The sequence below is a fragment of the Macrobrachium nipponense genome, chromosome 8 (genome assembly GCF_015104395.2).
Source record: "Macrobrachium nipponense isolate FS-2020 chromosome 8, ASM1510439v2, whole genome shotgun sequence".
Taxonomy (NCBI): Eukaryota; Metazoa; Arthropoda; class Malacostraca; order Decapoda; family Palaemonidae; genus Macrobrachium; species Macrobrachium nipponense.
The window spans coordinates 39409436-39432361 of record NC_087203.1 but is presented as its reverse complement, the minus strand read 5'-3'; the positions used below and the strand labels follow the sequence as shown (position 1 = coordinate 39432361).

The window sequence follows — 22926 nt, the reverse complement described above, 5'->3', positions numbered from 1 at the left end:
GGAAATGATGGAAACATTTTGAAGAAGGAAAACGCTTTTCCATTATTTCAGAGATTAACAATAGCAAAAGGTTTTAATAGATAGCCAGTAGTAATGTTGGGACCCATGATGAATCAAAAGGTAATTGCGTATAGAGTTGATACCACCGAAAAAGCAAACGAAATGCGCGCAAGGTGTACAAGACACGACACATGTTTGAATGTTTGTAAACATTAGTTGCGGACTTTAAACAATGCTGAGTGGCGTCACCAGTGTTACCAACCGTTTTGATAAATTATGCTAGTCGGTCCAAGCAAGAATTTATGCCAAATATGGTGCAATTTTGTGCCAGAATTATGCTATTAATCTATCATTATCTCATTTCTCTAATACATTCGAGCTAAAACAACGATGTAATGGAAATTTAAAACATTTATATATTAGGTGAAATGTTAAAAGTGACGAACAGACAATATTATAACTATAATTTGATGATCTTTACATGTTAGGAAACTCGTAATAAAACACCATTTTTCTTTAATAGATCACATACGCAATCACTAGTACACTATTTGATATGCAATCACTATTATACTATTTGACAAATGTGTGAAGATCACACATACAAATGTGAAGAAAAACAACAAATTTTACTTATTACTGCATCATTATCATGCCACTCAGAACCATTTTTCTTTAACAGGTCACATAAACAATTAATAAATACTTGAAAATGTGTGAAAATTACTTCAAATATAACATTTTGTTATTTACTGATATTTACTGAAAAATTAACTAAAAAAAAGGTAAACAAACAACCATCTCTACTCAAGAAGAAAAACATACGTACTTATTACTTGATCATTATCATGCCACTGAAACACTATTTTTCTTTTAACAGATCACATACATAATGAATAAATACTTGAAAATTGTGTGAAAATCACTTCAGACATAATTAAAATTTTGATTACTGAAAAAATAAAACTTAAAAAAGGAAAAAAAGTAATTCTTTACTCATGAAGAAAAAACATTATTAACACTTTACTGATCGTTTGTCATGCCACTGTGGGTATTTATTTATATTCACAAAATTTAACATTCCTTAGTTGGGTTCAAACTTAGCAATTAACTCATTTGTTAGTGCTGCTTTTGAGGCAATTTCACTTGTAGATACATTCACTATAGCTGTGTATGAAATTGAGGAATTTTCTGCATTTTATTTAAAATTTTAGGGAAAATACATTCTAAAATTGTACTAGAACCCTAAGTGTGAAAGAAATTATGCTAAGCTCCAATTCTTGGGTCAAATTGTGCTAAAAAACATGAAATTATGCTACATTTGGTAGCACTGGATGACGCCAACTAGCGGCGGCTGGCGGAAACTTTTTTGTTTTACAAACATCATATGGTCGGGGGTCGGAAACTGGTTTTTTGGTTGAAAACAGATACAAAGTTTATTGGAAATTTAGTGGCGAAATCCGATTATGTCGAGTACTAATACGGTCGTGAACCAGGTCTCTACTGTACTTAAAATTTTTGATTTGATTTTTATTCATCATGCTTTGTTGCCTAAAATATCTTGTCATTTAAATTGTTGACTAAGCAAATTTAAATTGTCATTCCATGAGTTGCAATGACTTCTGAAGAGCAACTTGACAGACATAGATTTTTTCCATTTTTGTGTTGCTTCCAATGTCATCTGTAGTATACAATAAAATGTGGGCTTATCATTCCTTTTTCTGTAGGATTTCGTGCATAAGTAGAGTACTATATTTTTTGTTGCATAACCTTACTAGTAGTAACTGTGTTGGAGTACAGAAATAAGGCATGACAGAAATAATGATGATTATGAATAGTAGCAGCTTAAGCAGACAACCAAGTTCACATTCTCACCTTTATGGAGTGCTTCGTAACACTCCCTGCCATAAAAAGGCTTGGCAATTACAAAAGTAGTAGCTTGGATGGGTTTTACCTGTGGAGAATTAAAATGACTGTAGTCTATTCCATTCCAGCTGTCCACTCACAAACTTAGGTTTGAGGTAGATGAGGCAATACGCATAGCTAGCTCGTGTTTGGCTGAAATCAGTGTATCTGATATCGTTAGGTTATTTTGCTAGAGATGGAAACTATTTCTTCAGCAATACATCTGAATGCCTATTTATACAAACAACCCTCACACCTTCTTATATAGATCATAAACATGCCAGTTTATATTGATGATATAATAGTTATACAAGCACACGAAAGATGAGCTTATATCAAATAATCAATACATATACAAATGAACAATGGGCTTTCAATACAGTAATTGTTTTATGTCATTGTAGGTAAATAATAAGACATCTGGCTATTGAGTAGGAATAAAATGTAATTGAATGAGTTCTTACATGTAAATTACTTGAGTAGGGTAATACGTATTCAAATTAGCATAAAATATTGATATCTATGAAGCTGTCTGGGGTAGGTGAAAGGAACAATTGCTAAAACATTGTCTGAACGGTAGAAAATTTCAGTTAATGCTTGGCAGTGGTAGTGTAGTTTTCTTCTAGAATACTTCAACATATGTATATATTTTTTCTTGAGCATACATATCATTATAATAGGGCAATTTCAGCAGTATTTTGCTTAATAACTAATCAAGCAAAAGTTTGAGATTCTATCAAGTTCCTGTCATCCTTTGTGTGTCGATGACATTCATATGGCATAAAAAGCTAGCTTACTTGCATAAATGATTAATGGTCATAATAAGAAAGTAATTTTTAACTGATATGACATGAAAATGTGCTTACTGCTTGAGGCCAGTAAAATAAAATATTTGGTAAATACATAGTCCTATCATTTGTTTTTCCATGCTTCATTTTCTACAGTCAAAATCATTACAGGTTAGTTTTTCCAGTTTACGGACGTGGATATACTTCAGTGGTATCATAAAACCATTTTTATATTTACACAGTGGAATTGTACATGAATAAAGTTTGAATGAAATGGTGTGATCAGAACTTTGTGGGCAAAGGTGTGTGTAGCCTAAGGTATATCAGTTAAAGGTAATTTTTGAAAGAAGGCCTAGTGCTTGAACCTATGAGGTCATTCAGCACTGAAAGGGAAATTGAGATTAGAAAGGTTTGGAAGATGTAACAGGAGGAAAACCATGCAGTTGCATTATAAAAAAATTGTTAGGAGCTGGTGGATAGCAATATAAAGGAAAGAATATGAATGGGGTCCAGTAAAAGGAATGAAAGGGGTTGCAGCTAGGGGTTGAAACAACGCTGCAAAGAATCTTGAGCAATGCCTACAGGGTGTTGAAAAGGAGACTGTTTGATACAAGCTGGTCTGTGTTGTGCTTGTATAGATATACTATTGATACAAATTGTTGTTGATGCTTTATATAAGAAGGTATGTTCTTTTATTTATAAACTCTTAAATATAGTACTGAAAAATAATTTGGGTATTTCTCACAATTAGCCAATATCTGAAACATTGATTTTCAGCCAAGCACAGCCACATCATCACCCAAGGGATGACAGATAAACTGAAACCCACTACAGTACAGAAAAGAGTGGCCCCTCTAGTTTTCCAGGATGATTCAGTAATGGCAGATTTATAGTACCTTATTCCTTGGGTCAGGTCAAAGTACCATAGGTTAAGGAATCAGGACTAGTACACTGTTTTGTCATGAGCTGGCTGTTGTGCAAGAGGATCTCTTGCCATTAATTCATTTAGCATTTTTTATATTTAATTAATAATGTTGTCAACTTTTCAGTTGTCCAGGAGCACAATGCTTATGCTTTAAATGTATGGAGACGTGTAAAAGTGAAATTGGAAGGAAGAGATTTGGATGCAACAAGAAGAGCATCTGTTTCAGAGCAAGTAAGGAAAAATAATATATTTAGTGTTATATGCAGTTCATTTTGGTAATACTCATGGTGAAATAAATGACTTAGTATGTGGTAATGCAATAGATTAAGATATGTTACAATGCTTTTTGTTTTGTACTTAGAATTTCAATAAGCTTTTCATCTATCAAAAGTGTATCTTTAACTAAAGATACCCAGTACCAAATTTTTAAAGTATTTTTATTAAGTAAACAAAACAGAGCCTTTCGTGTTGGGCTAATCCCCAGTGTGAGCTGGAACTCAGTCATTGGAACTTTGTCACAAGATGGTTAATTGGAGGTTGGTAGGCAAGTCGGTCACCTGCCATAAAGCAATATTACTTTTCCTGTCGGTATCAGAGACTGTGTTTAATGGTTGAGATGGTTTGCAACACATGAAAAATGCAAATTACTTTAAAGCTTTGGTTTTAATTCCTACAGAAATAGAAACTGCTCCTTAGGTAGGAGAATAGTCTCTAAACTGACTGGTGCAGTTACATTTACAGGGTAATATAATACAGGCGGTCCCCGGGTTACGACGGGGGTTCCGTTCTTGAGATGCGTCGTAAGCCGGAACATCGTCAAAAATACTAAGAAAACCTTACTTTTAATGCTTTGGGTGCATTGAAAACTATGTAAACTGCATTCTTATGGCATTTTTCATCAAAAAAACCTTCAAATATTGATTATTTTGCATTTTTGGTGTCATATTTCATCTCCCAGATGAGCGTTGTAGGTGTCGTAACCCTGGAACATGCGTCGTAACCATGGAAATAACGTCTATTGACAAGCGTCGTAACCTTGGAACGTCGTAAGCCGACACCGTCGTAACCCGGGGACTGCCTGTACCTACGATACATTTCTAGATGGTATGACTGCAGAAGTCGGCATTGGAGCTTTAAGTAGTTACAACACAAGCAATGCCTTTTGTCAGTCATATACAGTATTGTAAGTACCAGTTCCAAATATAGTCTGGACAGTGGTTAATAACATCATTGTCAGCGGTGTTTCTTAGAAAACATAATTTCTACTTGGCACCTTGGCAGTCATGTGTATTCTATTCAGAAGTATCTCTCAGTTGAGGCATTAAGTCTTCTTTAGTTTTTATTATAAGAAAGGTGATAGAATGAGACAGAAATATTACGATACTGCAACTGGGAAATTGAATCTCCATCCAGGAATGCTAAGTTCCTAGTCACTCATGATCAGGGTATCAGTGACTTTTGTAACCAGATATAAAATCTGGCTTATGAATGCGAGATGGTAGGACTCTGAGTCAGAGTGAGGTTTGTCTGACTCTCATTTAAAGAAAACTTAAAAGAGGCTAGTGTTGTCATAAAGATAGGGTAGCACAAGTCATAAGACAGTTAGTATCTGGATCAATCATAAATTGATGGATACAGATGATTACTTTGCCACTGCTGCTGATAAAAAGGAGAGCAGAGGGAGTACACCTGAAGAGTCATATTCTGAGATTAGATGCCCCATTGTGAAGTCTATCTGTATTGGGAGAAAGCCAGTTGGTCACCCATTCAACTTCTAGCTTTATGCCAACCATGAAATTTATATCCCAGAGGGACATGGGGACTAGACAACCTGTTGAGCAACCATCACAGGTCATACAGAAGCATCCAGGGACTTGTAGGTGACATATGGGGAAAAGTGAGGTTTAGGTTGTCTAGCAGTGTCATTACCTATGAAACTGAAAAGTTTCTTGAATGGCTAAGACAGGCCAAAGACCATGGCTTTGTGAACTCTCCTCTGGACAGGATAACTGTCATCCTTGATCTATTAAAAGTCCTATTCTAACTGCATGAAGGGGTTCTAAAGAGATTCCCCAAGGCTTCTGTCAGAGTTTCTTGCAAAAGGGACACACCAGTCATCCTTGGTGAGCGATCTCAGGACCGTTGACTCAAGTGATCAGACCTGATGACTGATCACTTAATCACAAGCCCATGTTGACTCCCAGCCATTCAAAATCATAGTGCACATTTATTGGATAAAATAGGAACATTATCAGTTCTGGTACAATCACAGGCACACAACTTGCTGTGACCACCTTTCGCACATGTATGTTCTGTCTTCACTTGCACAATCTGGGGAGCTTTTATATGCATATAGAGTTCTTGATGAGCCAGGTACTGCTAAGTGATCAGCACAATTACCCCCAAGCCCGTTGTCTGTACATGCATGATCCAGAGGTCATAAACGTACTGAGCAAGAAGCTAAGAATGTAATGCTGACTTTTCCTGCATACCTTGGCAGAAGTACAAATGAGGGGAGTTCAGAATAGTCTTTCATGTCTTAAGGCCCGTCCACACGGTCAAGCTTTGCTCGACGAACTTTGTTCAATGTGACGTCAGAAGTGGAGAAAATGCAGCAAAGTTCTGACTTTTCCTGCTGTTTCTCCGCTTCTGACGTCACATCAAAGTTCGTCGACCAAAGCTCAACCGTGTGGACGGGGCCTTAGAAGGAATGGGGAGGTGCTGTTTTAAAAGAAAAACCCATGTTAAGCTGTACTTATGGCAGATTTTCCACCTGCAGGTAAATGAAAGGAAAAGAAAAAGGAAAGGACTCAATCAATCTTATGGGACTTCTTGAGAGGAATTCTATGATTTTTTCATTCTTAAGGAAGTATGAAGAGTCATAGATGAGGAAGAGAAAGAGGTTGACAACAAGGAAGAATTACTTGCTTGTATCTCTTCACCTTACTCCATCCACAAATCTTACTTTCTTTGGCTACAGCAGACTTGTCAAGGGAGGTAGTAGGGTCAGTGGTCCATACTGCTGGGTCATATCCACATGCTGGTAAGATGAATGCTGTAGCAGGAGGCTCAACAATTCAAGAGCAGAAATAAAAGTAGTAGCAGCACTGACAGCTTCACTCAAAATACCAAGTACATGAATGCCTGCCAGTACTCAAGCAGGACAGGCAGTGGTGAACTATGAACTTGAACTGGAGTCTCAACATGGGTAAGCTCTACCACTTTCATTGGCACTGTGAGAGAGTGTGGGTTGGTCAAAAGCCTTCATTCATGTACCCTCCTCAGTCAATCAGAGAACACACAGAAAAGAGTGTTTGGTCGATTTAGTGGTACTGAAAAGGAACAGTAATCCCCTCAAAGAAACCAGCAAACATTGTGGCCTTCCTCTGCTGCTTCTGGACCTCTCAACTGTAAAGGAGACCAGCCCAGCACATTCCTTACAAGAGTTACCATTACAGAACAATAAACGGGTTACCGTGGCATCGAGGAAATGAAGTAGCCAACCAGCTGTTTACATACTTTATACCTTTCATTTTCCTGTTCAGATCTTTGTTGAACAAAAAATACAAACACCATAACATTATAAGGATGAAAGAAGTTTAAACATGATGTTTACACGAGCACAGGAAGAGGTCATAATTTGACAACAGCCAAAGAAAGTGACGGCTAGCAAGTGAGCAGGGTCCCTCTCCTGCCTGCCTACAATTAACCACCTTGTTAAAATTTTTCTATGACCACTCCAGCTTTAATGTGTTAATCAACATTATACCATATGTTAGAACTACAGGCATTTAATTTCCAATGTCACTAATTCACATTATAATTTTCAGGTGGATTACACCATTAGGGAAGCAACAAACTTGGATAACCTTGCTACGCTGTATGAAGGATGGACGCCATGGGTCTAAACCACGTTTCATACAAAAGTAATTTGACAATGCTGTAAGAATGAATGTGCTGTGACTATAAACTAAAATTAAAATGTTGGTCTAGATTTTCATTGTGTAATTAGTTCCTGCTACTGTAAGTTTTCACTTTAGAGGTAGTATTGCACTTCATTCTGTATATTGCTCGAAAAACCATAATGTATCATTATTGCTTAAGGAAAGACTGAATCCTTAGAAGTAGAAATTTATTTATTAACAAAAATTACAGTTGTTACTACACTACATCTTACCGCACTACATAAGCTTAACATTTTTAACAATACTTTGAACAGTATTTTGTGCATAATGTAATTTTTATTACAGTATGTTCTGATAACAAGATGACAGCACTGACACTCACCCTGGCATCCTCACATTCCATAAATACATACAATAAGTATGGAAAACTACAAATTTGAGGAAGATTATATTTTCACATGCTGTTTTGAGATATCACAGCTCTTTGGTATGGGAAAATATACTGTCTTCCTTGAAAAAAGATAGTTTGACACTTGGCTTCTGACATCATACAGAAAGTGCTGTTATTAACATGTAAACAGACAATGATTTAAATGCTAAACTTTTCTAGACTTCACTTTCTTTCTTACAAGCTCACCAACATGAGCATCTGAGTTGGACACTAATCTGGGAGCTGGTTTACGTGCTGTGAAACTAATTAGTATTCCACATAATCTTTCCACTGTAGGTCCTGTTTTGTCATAATTGAAGGCTACTACAACTAATACAATTGCTAAAGCAAAACCAACCACAGTCCCCTGACTCATTTCTGCATCCACACTCCTTAAAATTGGTTTGAAACTTAAATTCAGATGTTCAAATGCTGAATCTGCTTCAAAGGTTATCTCAGGACTAGTGTATTCATACTGTGAGGTGGGAAGATTAGAATCTAAACGCAAGAAGTATGTACGTTTATCCGCAGTCATTGGGGGTAACATAAAATACGGATGAGGACCCAGCTTGATAGAGTGAATTGGAGAATCAGGGAGATCATCTCTGTAAAGTCTAGCAACAAGTGATGAGAGATACTGAGGTTCTGTGTCAACCTTGATGGCAACATCCATTTGATTGAACGGTCGCAAAACTATGAGTTTTAGGTCTCGTACATCACTGGTGTCTGTGTAAATGATACGAGATGATGGCAAGGTACGTTGAACATGCTGATTTATACCACTTCCCACTTTAAGTCGTAACTCATACTGGCACTGAAAGGCAAAAATGCAAGGTTAGTTTAGTTTAATACTTAAAAATTTCAAGTACACATAATATAATGAAAGACAAATTTCATCAATACTGCAACAAACTTAGGTTTTAAATGTAAAATTCATCAATACTGTGCCAAACAAAGTTTTAAATGTAAAATTTTTATGTTTTCTATTAACTACGTAACAGTTCCCTTCTACCAGTCGAGAGGACTAAGGTTTAAGCCCCGCCGCTCGCTGGTGGCTTGGGAATGGCACCATTTTATAAACCCAGTGGCCCGCCAACCTAGCAGTCTGGAAACTCGATGGTAGGTAGGAGAATAGGTACCAGCTCTCTGGCTGGGGGGGTTAAAACAGTGGGCCTAGCAACACACTGGCCATGTGTCTTAGGCACTGGGACCTGTCTCCACCGGCTGTCGGCCAAAGAAACAGGAGATCAGCGCTGCCCTATGAGCCTTGCAGAGGCCCAGGAGGACTTTAATTTTAACTAACTATAACTAAATAACGTGAAAACCTATTCAGTTTTCTCTACACTAATATTATTATGAATCCCAAGCCATTGTAAATGGACTATATCAAATGCAAATTTCAATTTTACCTAGCATTTGACTTTTTATGCATACTTTCAATTTGAAGGATACTCTAAAAATCTCTAATCACCATCAAAGAGAGGCAGCATCATCATTCCTTACAATGGTAACCTGCCAACTGACTCTTAATATTCTTTTAAAAGGTTTATTCTCAAGTCAACAAGGACTTTAAATCTGTAGTTTCATTGCCATACCATTATTCTTGTCCATAAAGCAATGTAGATCATATAACAATTAGGTATAATCTTTTGTATAAAATTTCAGTCTTTGATTTCCAAAGCTTGTTCAGCCTGGTCATTTTGATGTACCATTTTTCTCATATAATTTGTATTTTTCCTAGGTATACATCTTCCATACATCAAGGACATATCCTTCTATGCTTCTACCATGTCCAGACATCACTTGGAAGGAATATTTAGTCATAGAAGGGACTCAACCTACAGTCTTGTAATGAGTATTCATGGAAAACCACACGCCTATTGTAGGCATGCCAGTGCATTTCCCTACCAGTCTCTTTTGGTATCTGCAATTCATCTGAAGCAGTGCTGGCAATGAAATGATCAAGACAGCTGAGATTCTTATATTCTATCGTGTGTCCAACAACACTAAAACTTGTCATAAAAACACATCAGCAACTTAACAAACACATTACAAACTGGTCAAATACAAGTCAACAACTTACTGGTAAACCAAACCAGTATTTGCCAAGAATTTTGTCACTACTTTTGGTTGCAGACTTTTCAACCTGCTGAAGTTGTGTATCCATTAAATAACCATCCTTGACTTCTGCTGTCTGTCTGGTCCTCAAATGAAAAAAAAAAAAAACTGTTCCAAGATCAAGAAGAAAATTACTATCTGCAGTATAATGAATGACTCATGAATTTTATGCTATACCAAGTACTATGCCACTTTCAGCCATTTAGCACTCAAGATTTTATAAACAAGCTGAAGTGGTTGGACAGTTAAGTAGAAGAGATCCAGGACAGCTACGTATACGAGATCAAAAAATAAATGAGATAAAGTACAAGGATTAAAGGCAAAACCAGCAGAAAACACCACAGTGACAGATTGGACAGCAAGACGGAAAAACGAGGATGAACTCTGAAAGTACAAAGCTAAAAAGTAGATGCAGCTAAGGGATAAAGGGATACTACAACCACCTTTTTTATTGACATACTGGAACTTATACTAAGTAGAAGAGAAATTCACTTAATAGTTACTGAACAATTGCTTTCACACAATACCTTTGGTAATAACCCTCTGATCCTGAAGTGACCTTGTGCATCTGACACAGCCTCCTCTTGGTATTGAGTGCAATCTCCTTCTTTACCAACTGCCTCAACAACTACATCCGTTTCAGCCTCCCCACTTAATGACACAGTTTGTCCATAAACACTATAAGCCACTCGAGATCCACTGAAAATGTATAAAGTCAGTAATTGCAGTACATATAACCCAATTGGTAAATAAGATCAATTAAGGATTAATAATTTACAACATATTTTGTATGTAAAGCAGTTCATATCTTCTATTGTAATTCTAAATTACCATTAGGCAACAATACAAAAAATTCAACCTACCTGATGGTAACCACTATCGCAGCACCTTCTTCAATAGTCACCATTTTTGAGGGTGGCTCAAAAGTATATTCCTTCATCATTGGTCTTAAAAAGTAATCACCAGGAGTTAAGGAAAGAAAAGCGATGGTGCCATCATCTTCTGTAAGACTATTCTGCCGATAACTTTTACCTCCAGACATTGATACCAACACCCCAGACAAGGGTTCTTCATTTTCATCTTTAACCTCAACAACAACTTCTGCTAGCTTGTAAGCTTCAAAATGTCCCTTTTCTTTAAGGGCATTCATGACATAGCCCTTCTTTTCAGCAGTTACAGTGTATGGAACTGAATTATCAAGAGGTCCTGCTGTGTATTTTCCCTCTGAATCAGTAGTATAAGTATAAACATCATTTCCACCTTCTACATTGATAGTTACTCCACCCAAAGGAGGAACCACCTTACCATGAATAAAAAGTGCACGTTCAGCTTTAAAAGTTACTGCATTCATCACACAATCAGTTGGCATTGTGAATTCATGAGATGCTGGTTCATACTGATACAAATTAGTTGGTGAACCAGGAGTCAGTACAATAGTTTCACCTTCACGTACCCAATGTTCAAATACATATAAGTTGGGATCCTCAGAGGATGGGTTTAAAGGACCTAGTACATTAACCTTATATTTAGATTTCACCTTCACTGTAAAAGGTGCTACTTCTGTAGATCTGATGGCACCAGTAAGCTGATGCTTTGTAGCAGACAAAGTTATTAAAGTGGGTGAAGCAGTGTCCCACTGAATCTGTGCAGAGGCAAACTTGTGACATCCTACTGGAGTGAAAGTGTAAATGCCTGGGGATGACACGCAAACACGAGTACTACCCTTCTGAGCTACAACAGTACCTGATGAGCCAGAGTTGGTAGTATAGCTCATTGTCGTCTCATGAGATGATGCTAATGTTAACTGATATCCCACCTGTTGGAAGGACACTTCCACATTTTGTGTGTTCACAGTCACAGAAATTGTTTTCATATCCCAACACCATTCTCCCATTTTTACAGTTAGCTGGTATAAACCTGGAACAACCTCAGTGATGGAAAACTTCCCATCAACAGCAACAGTATCACGAAGTGCGAATGATTCTCCTTTGGCTGAACGGAGCACTACTGTCATATTAGGACAATTTTCTAGACAGGAGATTTTTCCAATAATTTCTCCTAAGAACTGTGAGAAGGCCAGCTCATCAATAGCATCTGCTACCACAGTAAACACATGTTCCAAGGGACCAAATCTGTAAACAGAAAACAATTGTGTTATATGTAAAAGGACATTAACCATAGTTTTCAAACATTTCAACAACAACAAAGCCTTAAATTACAAGAACACAAAATATTTTGCATAATCTTTTTCGTCCTCTCAAACTTCAAATTTCCAGTAACCACTCCATTTGCCTATTTCACAGATGTGAAAGAAATCCAGTGTAGTGCTGGGAAATGTAACTTAGTATGCACTAAATATTCATCTTTTTCAATTATTTTATGTCTAGAAAGCAAACTATGCTTTATTCAGGAATCCACTTCAGACCCTGAAAATTGTCCTAATGATGATATAACCATATGTTACTCGGTATTCATGTATAGTATTCACAAAAAAAGAAAGCTTTCCTTATTTTAGTATCAGTCAGTGAGGATGGAAATAGAGAACTGCCTGTCAAACAATGATTTGTAAGGTAAACCGAACAGAAAGAAAATATTAAGTAAATACAGTAACATGAGATACTATATCAAAGCAAGACAAAATTATGAAACAGAATTATAGGGACAAAAGAATTGTCAGAAGTTTTTATGTTACACGTTGTCAACCTTGGATTTTCTCAATTTTGGCTTCATTAATAAAAAAACCTTTTGGTTATTGAAGTTCACTTACACACTGAAAAGAAGTTAAAACCAAATACAGGTAGTTTTCAGTTAAAAAGAATGAGGACTGATGATCTTAATGTCATAATACCAAGAATGACAAGATTCGAGAGAAAAAAAAAATAATTAGACCACTAAGTTCTTTATATGACTAGTCTGAAAGGTTCCTTCTTAATACAATAACGATTTAAATCACAGACATTTTACCCACACCAAAAATACAACAGTAATACATGGGAGGGTTGAGCCAACAAATGGTCACCCTACAGACATTAATTCCAACCCTTTAAGTTTGAATCAAGGCATCTTTATTCTGTATAAGCAGTCCCCGTGTTACGACGAGGTTAAGGCGCTTTTCAATTATATTCATCAGAAATTATTTCCAGGGTTACAGCACCTACAACACTGATCTGTCAGAAGAAATATGACACCAAAAATGCAAAATAATCAATATTTGAAGGTTTTTTTATGAAAAATGCAAAAAGAATGCAGTTTACATAGTGCTGAATGCACCCAAAGCATTAAAAGTAAGGTTTTCTTAGGATTTTTGACGATGTTCCGGCTTACAACAATTTTCGGCTTACGGCCCATCTCAAGAACGGAACCCCCGTCGTAACCCAAGGACTGCCTGTATTTATAAAAGGGCCAATGGTGAGAGGATGACCCTAAGCTGGACCACAGCAATTGTTGCTGCATATAAAAAAATATGGATAACGGAAGGAGAAGTAGGGAAATTATAATGGATAACAGAAGGAGAAGTAGGGAAATTATAATGGATAACAGAAGGAGAAGTAGGGAAATCATATACGTGCAGGCAGACGGGACTAGTCTCGCAGAGAGTTTTGAAATAAAGGCCTTAAACAGCAAGCAGCCCAAAATCCAGCACAGGCATTGCATAAGAGAAAGAAAATATAAGTTAATGAGGCAATAATGTACTAAGAGGTGATAAAAAGATTTTTTCCAAAGCAAATGGCAGAAAATTTTCCAGCTTCCTCATTTATAAAGGCATAATTTTCAGAAGATCCAAATGTGTCTCGGGCTATAATCTGTAGAACTAACCACTAGGGCTATGAATGGTCTAATGGATGGATCTAATAATTTCCCAAGGTGTAGAGAAGTAATCAATATAAAGTTTAACAGGACCACAAAGTCATACCTGAAGAATCTCAGATACCCACCCTTAGAATTTGTTCTTAAAATATGACAAACAAATTAGAGCAAGGTAAATTAAGGAAGCTGCAGGGTTAAGTAGGGAGAGGATAAAAATCAAAAGGTAGAAATAACAACGGTATAAGATGAAAAGATGTAAAAATAATGATCCTTCAGTATAATATCAACAGTGTGCCTTGTAGAAATACCCCACTATATGGTGACAGAGAGAACTAAATGACCTAGAATACCAATGAGTATTTCCAGTTCTATAAGCTGCTTTTGATGTCAAAGTTTTTGACCTAAGATATGCAGTTTTTAAGAACTCACTTTGCACTGTTCATTTGTGATTAAATGACAACCTATTTATTTCTTAACTGATTTGTCCTCACCTTGGATCTTAAATTTTTGGATCTTGTAAAGCCTGTGATAAAACATTCTTCATCTTCCATGTAAACAATATTTGATAAACAAAAACCACAAAGTAAAGTTTGTGCATCACTAATTGCTAGTTAACTTGAGTATTAAACTGTGTACCATAGTATACAAAGAATGTCAAACAAATATTCAAACTACCTCATGCCAGCTTCATCTGCTGCAGATGATAATTTGATGGATGCTGAATAGGATCCTGGATGTAACATAATGCATCCAATGCCATCCCCATCTGTTGTAGTTGTCACTTCCGATCCAACATCGCTACGAACCTCAATGGTCCTAAAATTTTAACATATAGTTAATTACAATTCAAGGCAACACACTAACAGGCTGCTACACTAAAAGCAAAAAAATGCATGTTTAAATTCCCAAGTTAATTCAGGAGTCATAGATTTTACAATTTTCATTGTATTTTTTAATTGTGCAGTATTATAAAGAATTATTTTGGATGTTAGAAAGGTAAAATGCAGAAAATACAATTGTGATTTGTGCAACATTCAAAATTTATTATTTTTTCGATACTTTGAAAATTATGAACTTGGAGCATCTGACATTCAAAGTTCACAAGTAAACAAACAATGCAAACCGCCATCTATATTGAAAAAATTACTACTGAACACTTCCTATGGGGAGAGAATCTATAAAAAAAATGGGAATTCATTAAACAACAAGTTAAATTGGGAAGACAAAAATTAGTAGGAATATTTTACAAGTATGAGAATATGTGATAAGTAATCACGAGAACACTTGGGAAGGGATTAAAGGAGCAGGTTTTTTTATCTTCCTCATGTTCTGCTCTTTGCAAAAACCTTGGCAGAATAGGTGCACAGAGCAAAATTTGAACTTACTTGTGGCCATTTTATCTATGTACATAGTGACCTTGTCTGTTCATATCTCTGAATGTCCCTAACATGAATGTTCATAAGTAGGTAGGGTGGTGACTATAACAAATTTAATACAAAAGTAACAGCTGTAAAAGCAATTCTAAAACAAAGTGTGATCTAGTACTATTAAATCAAATTAACTACTGTAATTATTGCTAAAACATGCTTAACCAATCATATGTAGCTAACAGTTCTTTTTCTACAATAATACTAAAGTTATTACACTATATTTTAATAACATACAAAATAGGTGTAAGACTTCAAAATGGTTAAATTCAAGATAAACTAAAGCTTTCATGTAAGAGAAAACCCAGTTCCATACACTGAATCAACTTTAGCAAACTCCGAATCAATAAAAATACTCTTTTTAACTAAGCATTACTGATCTTCCGAAATAATTACTTACCATGGCCCAGTGTGATACGCACTCTTCTCTACAGTAACAGAAAAACACACTTGGAATTTCGTAGGAGAAATGTCAGCAAGTTTTGGATTGCGTGGAGAAATGGTAACCATAACATCTTCAAAAGCATATTTATCTGAAAATGAGGAAAATTTCCAAAATACAGAATCTTTTCCAGAATATAACATTTTTTCTGCAAAGCTTAATCACTTTTATTTAGATAAAGTGTTAAGGTGTTTAGTGGTTTACTATCAGGTAGTGTTCAAGGTACGATAATTTGTCATGATAATCAGATTTTACAATGGGGTTAGCAATATTTTGCAAATATTTTTTCATTTTGTTTGCAAAAGATGCAGGCAGCAGCATAAAATCAGGCAGCAAGAGAGACCACATTACAATAGCCTAACTACTTTACCTCAGTATCTTTATCCCATCTTCTAGTTAAATAAGTTCAAAGAAAGTAAAAGATAATAAAAGTATTGTTTTAACGTTATATATACTCGTTGCGTAATTGTGTACAGCCAAGAATATCAGAATGAAAAACAACTTTTTTGCTAAGTACAGCTGAATCGGATAACAACATCCATTTTGCTTGTATGTATTTCAACCATCATATGATGGTAAACAATTACTGTATTTATGTTATAAATAATGTCATGCAGAATATGACAGATATTTTTATGTACTATTAATTTTATTCACTATGGATAAAAGATCGTCAAAGAAATATACTGTTAAATTTAAACTGCAAGTTGTAGCTGAAGCTGAGAAAACAATGTTCAAGCTACTAATGACTATCATTGTGCATCAGCAGCAAGGATAAATCTCCCATGAACTTATGCCATCAAACACGACCATAGATAAAACTGAGAGAAAATTATTTTAATCAAAACTACTGGGCATGAAAGAACACATTTTACTGTTGTTTTCAGATGATAAAAGATAAATAACGTAAAGCTCATACTACAATGAAATCAAGTGAAAATAGTGCACGGGATCACTTTATTTTTTTACACAATAAACATGCGACAAAATGTATTGCCTAAAAAAATAATTTAGCGCACAACGAGACATTAAAATCATAGTATTTAGACTTAAAAACATGTTCCATAACAACAAATGAACTTGTCCCATATAAGTAAAGTATATCTAGATAATTTAGATATTCGTTTATGCTAACTAGAAGCGAGAAAATTTGCCCAGAATGGAGTTAAATGAGGCAAAATAAACTTGTATTTGCCATCAGCCAATTTCCAAACCAAACCACTGACTAGTACGTTAATATTTTATAATACAATACGTACTGTGAAAATACATACAATATTATTGGAAACAGTGAAGTAACATATAACTTTTTAAAATATTCATGAAAATTATGCATATTTATTACGTTTGTATTTTCTAATTATACGTAGTCATCAGCAGCTTGACATCGTTCAATTATGCCACTTGTCAAACCAAATCTGATTCTTGTTTTGTGTCCAATTTCTTTTTGTACAGAACTATCAAACAATCTGGTTCTCGTTTCATGTTCAATTTCTTTTTGTACTGAATTATCATACGTCAAAATGCATTGACCCTCCTGAATTAGCTAATAAATTATTCTGTACTACCATATACAGGCAGGCCCCAATTAACAGCGGGGTTCCGTTCCCGGCCAATGCCGCTAACCAAAAATCGGCAATAACAGCACTAAAAACCTGCTTAACAGCACTGTTAACCGAATATTGGCGCCGTTAATTAGAGATTGTCATTGCTAACCAGAGATCGGTGCACAAAATCCAGTTAACTGTGTTGTTAGACAAGCCCCATAAGACCGGATAGCTGTTAACGGACGGCTGACTGTATGTAGTATAAAGTATACTGTAGGTTAGGCTAACTTATATGTATGTATTTGATATATGTACCACCATAGTATACGCTAGGCTATCTTTAGTTAGTGTTATGCAAATTCTCTTTGTACTGAATTATCTTAAGTCAATCTGCATTGAACCTAGAAAAGTAGGTGATATTAATAATTAGTACTATACCATATGTGTATACAGTATAGCACTGTGTACTGTAGGCTAGGCTACCCTATATACAAAGAAGATACTGATTTATCCTAGTGTAGGCTAGGCTATATTCAAGATACAATTTTTCCAACAAACGATGGGTTTTTTGGAACCTAACCCCATCGTAAGTAGGAGAATACCTGCATGTGAATCTAAGCCTAATATGTACTTGCTCCTTAACATGTTTAATGCCTAATTTCTATACAGATGACTATTTTTTTCAGTTAACACTGACAATAAGATGAACTGACTTGACTGTAAATATTATAAACAGAACTTACAGATCTCTTACATAGGTAAATTACAGAAACTATTATTCATGTAACATGGGAATTACAGAATTTAAAATATTACTAAATTTATGAGCAAACACAAAAGTGAAAAAATTTTTGTTCCGTAAATATACACCATTTACCTTCATTGGCCATTCTGTATGCCAAATGCATTTAAGTTGCTGGCTACAAACTTTAAATACAAAATGAAAAATAAAAGGCAAAACATGGCCAAGGAATTCCCAGCGTCACATTCTGCCCTAAATTCACTGAGCAGCTAAAGTGTAAGACAATCAGAAATGTTGAGATTGTGAGGTCACTGAATAGGACCTTAAGCACAAGTACCATCCTACTTACAACCAAGCTCGGTTCCGACCAACCAGCTGTAAGTACTATTATGCATCAGCCCACCCAGCCCATTGCCAGAAGTACGGTTGTAAGTATGAGTTATTGTATGTTGAGCTAGCTGTAAGTCAGATAGTAATACTTGTATACCTTCAGTGCACTGCATGAGGTGCACTGACAGCACTAAACTCCTACAGAGCCCCTTAATCATTACAGACCAAAATTCAGAAGAGAAGACAAAGTAATGTGCATGAAGGAACGCTCAAATCCCAGTGAGAAAAAACCTGGTACATCCAAAAAGAGAAAGCCAGTAGCAGTCATGTGCACTCAGAAAAGTTTTGTACTCAGCAGAGGAAACATTAGACTTAAGGAGTACCTCCACTTGATGTGACACCAATATGTAAGGGCCATGGTAAAGTCTTAAAGGTTCTAAAAAGAGAAACCTTTTAAGAGGAAGAGAAGAAGGGATGAAAACCAGGGTCCCACCCTATAAAATATGTCCTGTTTACATTATGAGCCCTAATGAAAAACTTACAAGTGCCTTGTCAATCACATCCCTGAGATAAAACTTGGAAAAGTCATCTCCTTGTTCTTACCCTCAGGGTGAAACCCCGTTCTATGTTGCTTGTGAATTTCACTAAGGTAGAGATTGCTCAAACCTTGTGGGCTTATACGTATTCTCAGTTAGATAACCCTAGTAAGCCCTCAAGAAGAAAGTAATGCAGCTGGGATAAAAATGAAGCAGTAAAAGGCTTTTGTAGTATCTACACCATGGCCTGCAAGGCTCGGTGTTCCCTTAACACTGCCACATTTAGGGAAAGCATTATAACAATTTATAAATCATAACATCTGAGGAATATATCTGACATTATGGTAATAAAGTAATACTTATAATCGCTACAGTAACTTGTAAAATAAGTACAATAATCCCTTAATTATTCACAATCTCCTTATCTGCTAATTGATACTATATGTAGGGCATCAGCACATGTAGTTTATTATTTGTTATATATACAATTAAAAAAAAAAAAATTTAAATCATGCTCAAATGGTTAGCAATGCTGCCAAGACAGAAGTGTCAGTAATGCTGCTTACAGGCATAAACAGGTTGACAGTTATAAAGAAACTGGGAGGCTGGAGAAAATTTCAGGGGGGGGAATGGTGGAGAGGGATTGGCAACACTGTATGGGCAGAAAGAAGTGTTAGTATCACTGTTTACAGGCATAAGCATGCAAAGAAAGGGTTATTGAGGGGGCGGGAGGCCAAGGAAGGAGTTTCCAAGGCAGGGCTGGGGGTGGAAAGCTGTATGCAGGAGTTGGGACTGCTTGAGAGCTTCCACAATTGCTATTGCCTTAAAAGTACCATGTCACTTGACACATCATCCTACATCACTCTGTTTATTAGTTTTAATTGGCTGATATGGATATGTGTATCCTCAGTTCAACAGCTTTTAACAGAAGCTGTCTGGGTTGGCAAGCACTCGTTTTTAGTACGCTTTCCTACTATTGGTGGAAATGTGTCACTACATGTCATCATTGTTTTTTGCTTCTGAATGGGTGATAGAGCATATATCATGATAACATAATGAAAATTTCCTTCTTTATCTGGCTACAAACAAAGCATATCTATGCATTTTGTAGCAAAGCACACTACTCTCCTTTGTCCAGTTCCACGTCACTTCTAGGTATCTGTGCTTTCAACAGGTGCTGTGATATTGTCTGTCACCATACTTTCACCCAATTTTGTTGCTTTTATAGAGGGTGCCTGCAGCTCTGCTGATGTTATTAGTTCTATGTGTTATGCTATGTATTCACTGTATGGCCCTACCTGATCTTAAGAGAGCAAGGAAGGGTGCTGACTCTTCAGAAGTAGCTCTAAATCATCAGGAGAACTGAGGCAGGCTTGTCTATGGAACATATAATGCAGGAGTATAGCAATGCCTGGTCAACTTTGCAGGATATCAAGATTGCCACGGACAAGCTGCAGAAGTGCATAATGTACTCTGGGAAGATGTCAAGGAGCCAGGCCTGCAAGGTGATGGCATAACCCTATCATGAAGAGATTGAACAGGTGACCTTGACCTGGCTTCATCATCGGAGGGCAGGCCTACATGGGGTTGCATATTTCATGGCATCCAGAGCTTGGCATTTCAGGAGTAATAGAGGAGGGTCTACAGCTAAGAGACAGACAAATTAGCTTGTCAGAGGAATGCAAAAATGAATGCTATCTGCCACTCAGTGGTTTTTATTCAATAGGAGATGGTTTTGACTGTCAAGAAGTAATTAGTATATAAGATTTGAAGGAAGTGGTCGGTGCGCTTGCGGTGTTCCGTTGGTGTGGTTTATCAATGCACTGATATTGTGCTGTTTGAAACCCTTATCAGGAAAGTAGTATTGGTATATGATATACTCATTTGTGATCCTATTCATGGTTTGTGCACCTATACTGTGGGAGGTTACCTTTATAACAGTAAAAATGGATATACTGGAAATGGCTGAACCAGTATAAAGATGCATTCCGTATTAATAAGGTGAGAGAAGATTGTTTACCTTCTAATTATGCTTGAATTGTTATGAAGAAAGAAACTTCTATCATATAGTGTAGTTAGCATTTTTGTGTATTTTTTTGCTGAAGAAGAGTAATTTAGTTACTAAAAGTTAGTTTAAACATTGAAGAATTAAGGACCTTTTGTGCATTCATGATTAATAGATTTGTAAGAAAAATCATACATGTTTTACTGATCCTAATCTCTTAAATTTTCAAAATAATATTTCTTGGACCTAACATAACAGCTAGTAAAAATTATTAGGGTACATTATTGAAAAATTCTTTAGAACCATCAATCAATATTCACTACTTTACCGCGGACTGTAGTTTAAATTTTAATCCTTAGCCAAGATTATATAAATTATAAAACTATTATGAACATTATAAAAACTAACCAGAGGTTACTTTAAGCTTATGCTTTCCCGATCTGATGTTATGGAAACTGTAACTCCCAGTTTCATCAGTAATAGTCGAAATACTTTTATCAAGTGTAACTTTTGCTCCAGCAAGTGCCTCTCCACCAGCTGTCTTCGTAATTTTTCCTGTAACACTGAACCCTTCAACCTAAAAGACATAAAAGATAAAGTTATACATCAGACTACAGTATATATTTTAGAGCACTTTGCCCAACATACTTTACTGCAAACTGATAAACCTGGTATTATTACATGTATACCACAAGAATTGCAACTTTTAACTCAAAACAGCATTGTCATTAGCCTTCCTTCAGGATGGGTGCTTTCAGGCTCCTAGCAACATGATGATTATTACTACGCATATTGGTTTGGCAACACAATAAGTTCACAATTTGGAGTAAAGTAAAGTGAAACTGAAAGTTGAGGAACTACTACATAGGAGATCATTGGTAACAACAAAATACAAAATAAAAAAACACTGACTTGCAAGAAAGGAATTCTAATAAATTATTCATTATAGAATTACATTTTAACATGTTTCTTATAAGCACTGCATATATTATATAATATATATATATATTCTGTATATAAATATAATATATATATTATTATATATATATAATTATATATAATAATATATATTGTATATATATATAATATAGAAAATATAAAATATATATAATAATAATATATATATATAATGATATTATATATATATATATATATATATATATATATAATATATAATATATTAATATTAATATTAAGAGATATATATATCATATATATTAATAATAATAATATAATTTAAATAATATATAATATATAAATATAATATATAATATATGACTATATATATATATATAGTATATATATATATATTATATATATATATATATATATATATATATCTATATATAGGGTATATATAGGTGATATATAATATCTTATATATATATATATGTGATAGAATGGGCTTTAATATATAATTAGATAGTAATAATATATAATATATAATATATAATATATAATATAATAATATATAATATATAATATATAAAATTATATTATATTATATATATTAATATATATATATGTATATATTATATATAATAATATATAATATATATATATATATAATATATAATATATAATATATTATATTATATATATATTATTTAAATATATATTGACATTAGAATGGCTTTTTTCACTGTTTACCAGCTTTTTTGAATTAATTCATATTTCTAATTATTTTCTTCACTTCATTGTTCAGGTTACTAATGGACACATAATGGGGTTCTTCCATTTACTCCAGTATTTTTACAAAAAACGCGACAGCTGTTTCGTCAACCTATACGTATTGACGTTATCAAGCGTACTGATACAAATATGAGCCTACATGCGTTTTGTGACGTCATGAGGACGGAAAGGTAGTACAATTGCCAGATACCTAGTTTTAAATATTTACAAAAGACTATAGTGAAACATAAAATAAGACAAATAAATAAATATGTTAACAGAAATTATATCAAAAGTTGAAAGTAAGTTATTATATACAAATTTTACATAAATATATATTAATTACAT

At 35.0% G+C, this 22926-nt stretch overlaps 2 protein-coding genes across 3 annotated transcripts in view; one reads left to right on the top strand and one right to left on the bottom strand.

Moving 5' to 3' along the window:
* Positions 1 to 7609, top strand: part of LOC135222695 (serine/threonine-protein kinase SMG1-like) — a gene marked incomplete at its 5' end in the record, with an annotated part of 271434 nt that extends 263825 nt beyond the window's left edge. Inside the window, 2 exon segments of the mRNA XM_064260879.1 lie at positions 3743 to 3849; positions 7449 to 7609. Of these exon segments, the coding sequence (XP_064116949.1) occupies positions 3743 to 3849; positions 7449 to 7526 (185 nt within the window).
* A 124-nt stretch (positions 7610 to 7733) lies between these two features.
* Positions 7734 to 22926, bottom strand: part of LOC135222696 (BOS complex subunit NOMO1-like) — a 28583-nt gene continuing 13390 nt past the window's right edge. For both annotated transcript variants that reach the window (XM_064260881.1, XM_064260882.1), the window contains 6 exons: positions 21316 to 21484; positions 15706 to 15838; positions 14554 to 14694; positions 10935 to 12203; positions 10599 to 10770; positions 7734 to 8767 (listed from right to left, as the gene is read on the bottom strand). In XM_064260881.1, the coding sequence (XP_064116951.1) occupies positions 8120 to 8767; positions 10599 to 10770; positions 10935 to 12203; positions 14554 to 14694; positions 15706 to 15838; positions 21316 to 21484 (2532 nt within the window). In that variant the 3' untranslated portion in view covers positions 7734 to 8119. The remainder of the gene's footprint in view (positions 8768 to 10598; positions 10771 to 10934; positions 12204 to 14553; positions 14695 to 15705; positions 15839 to 21315; positions 21485 to 22926) is intronic.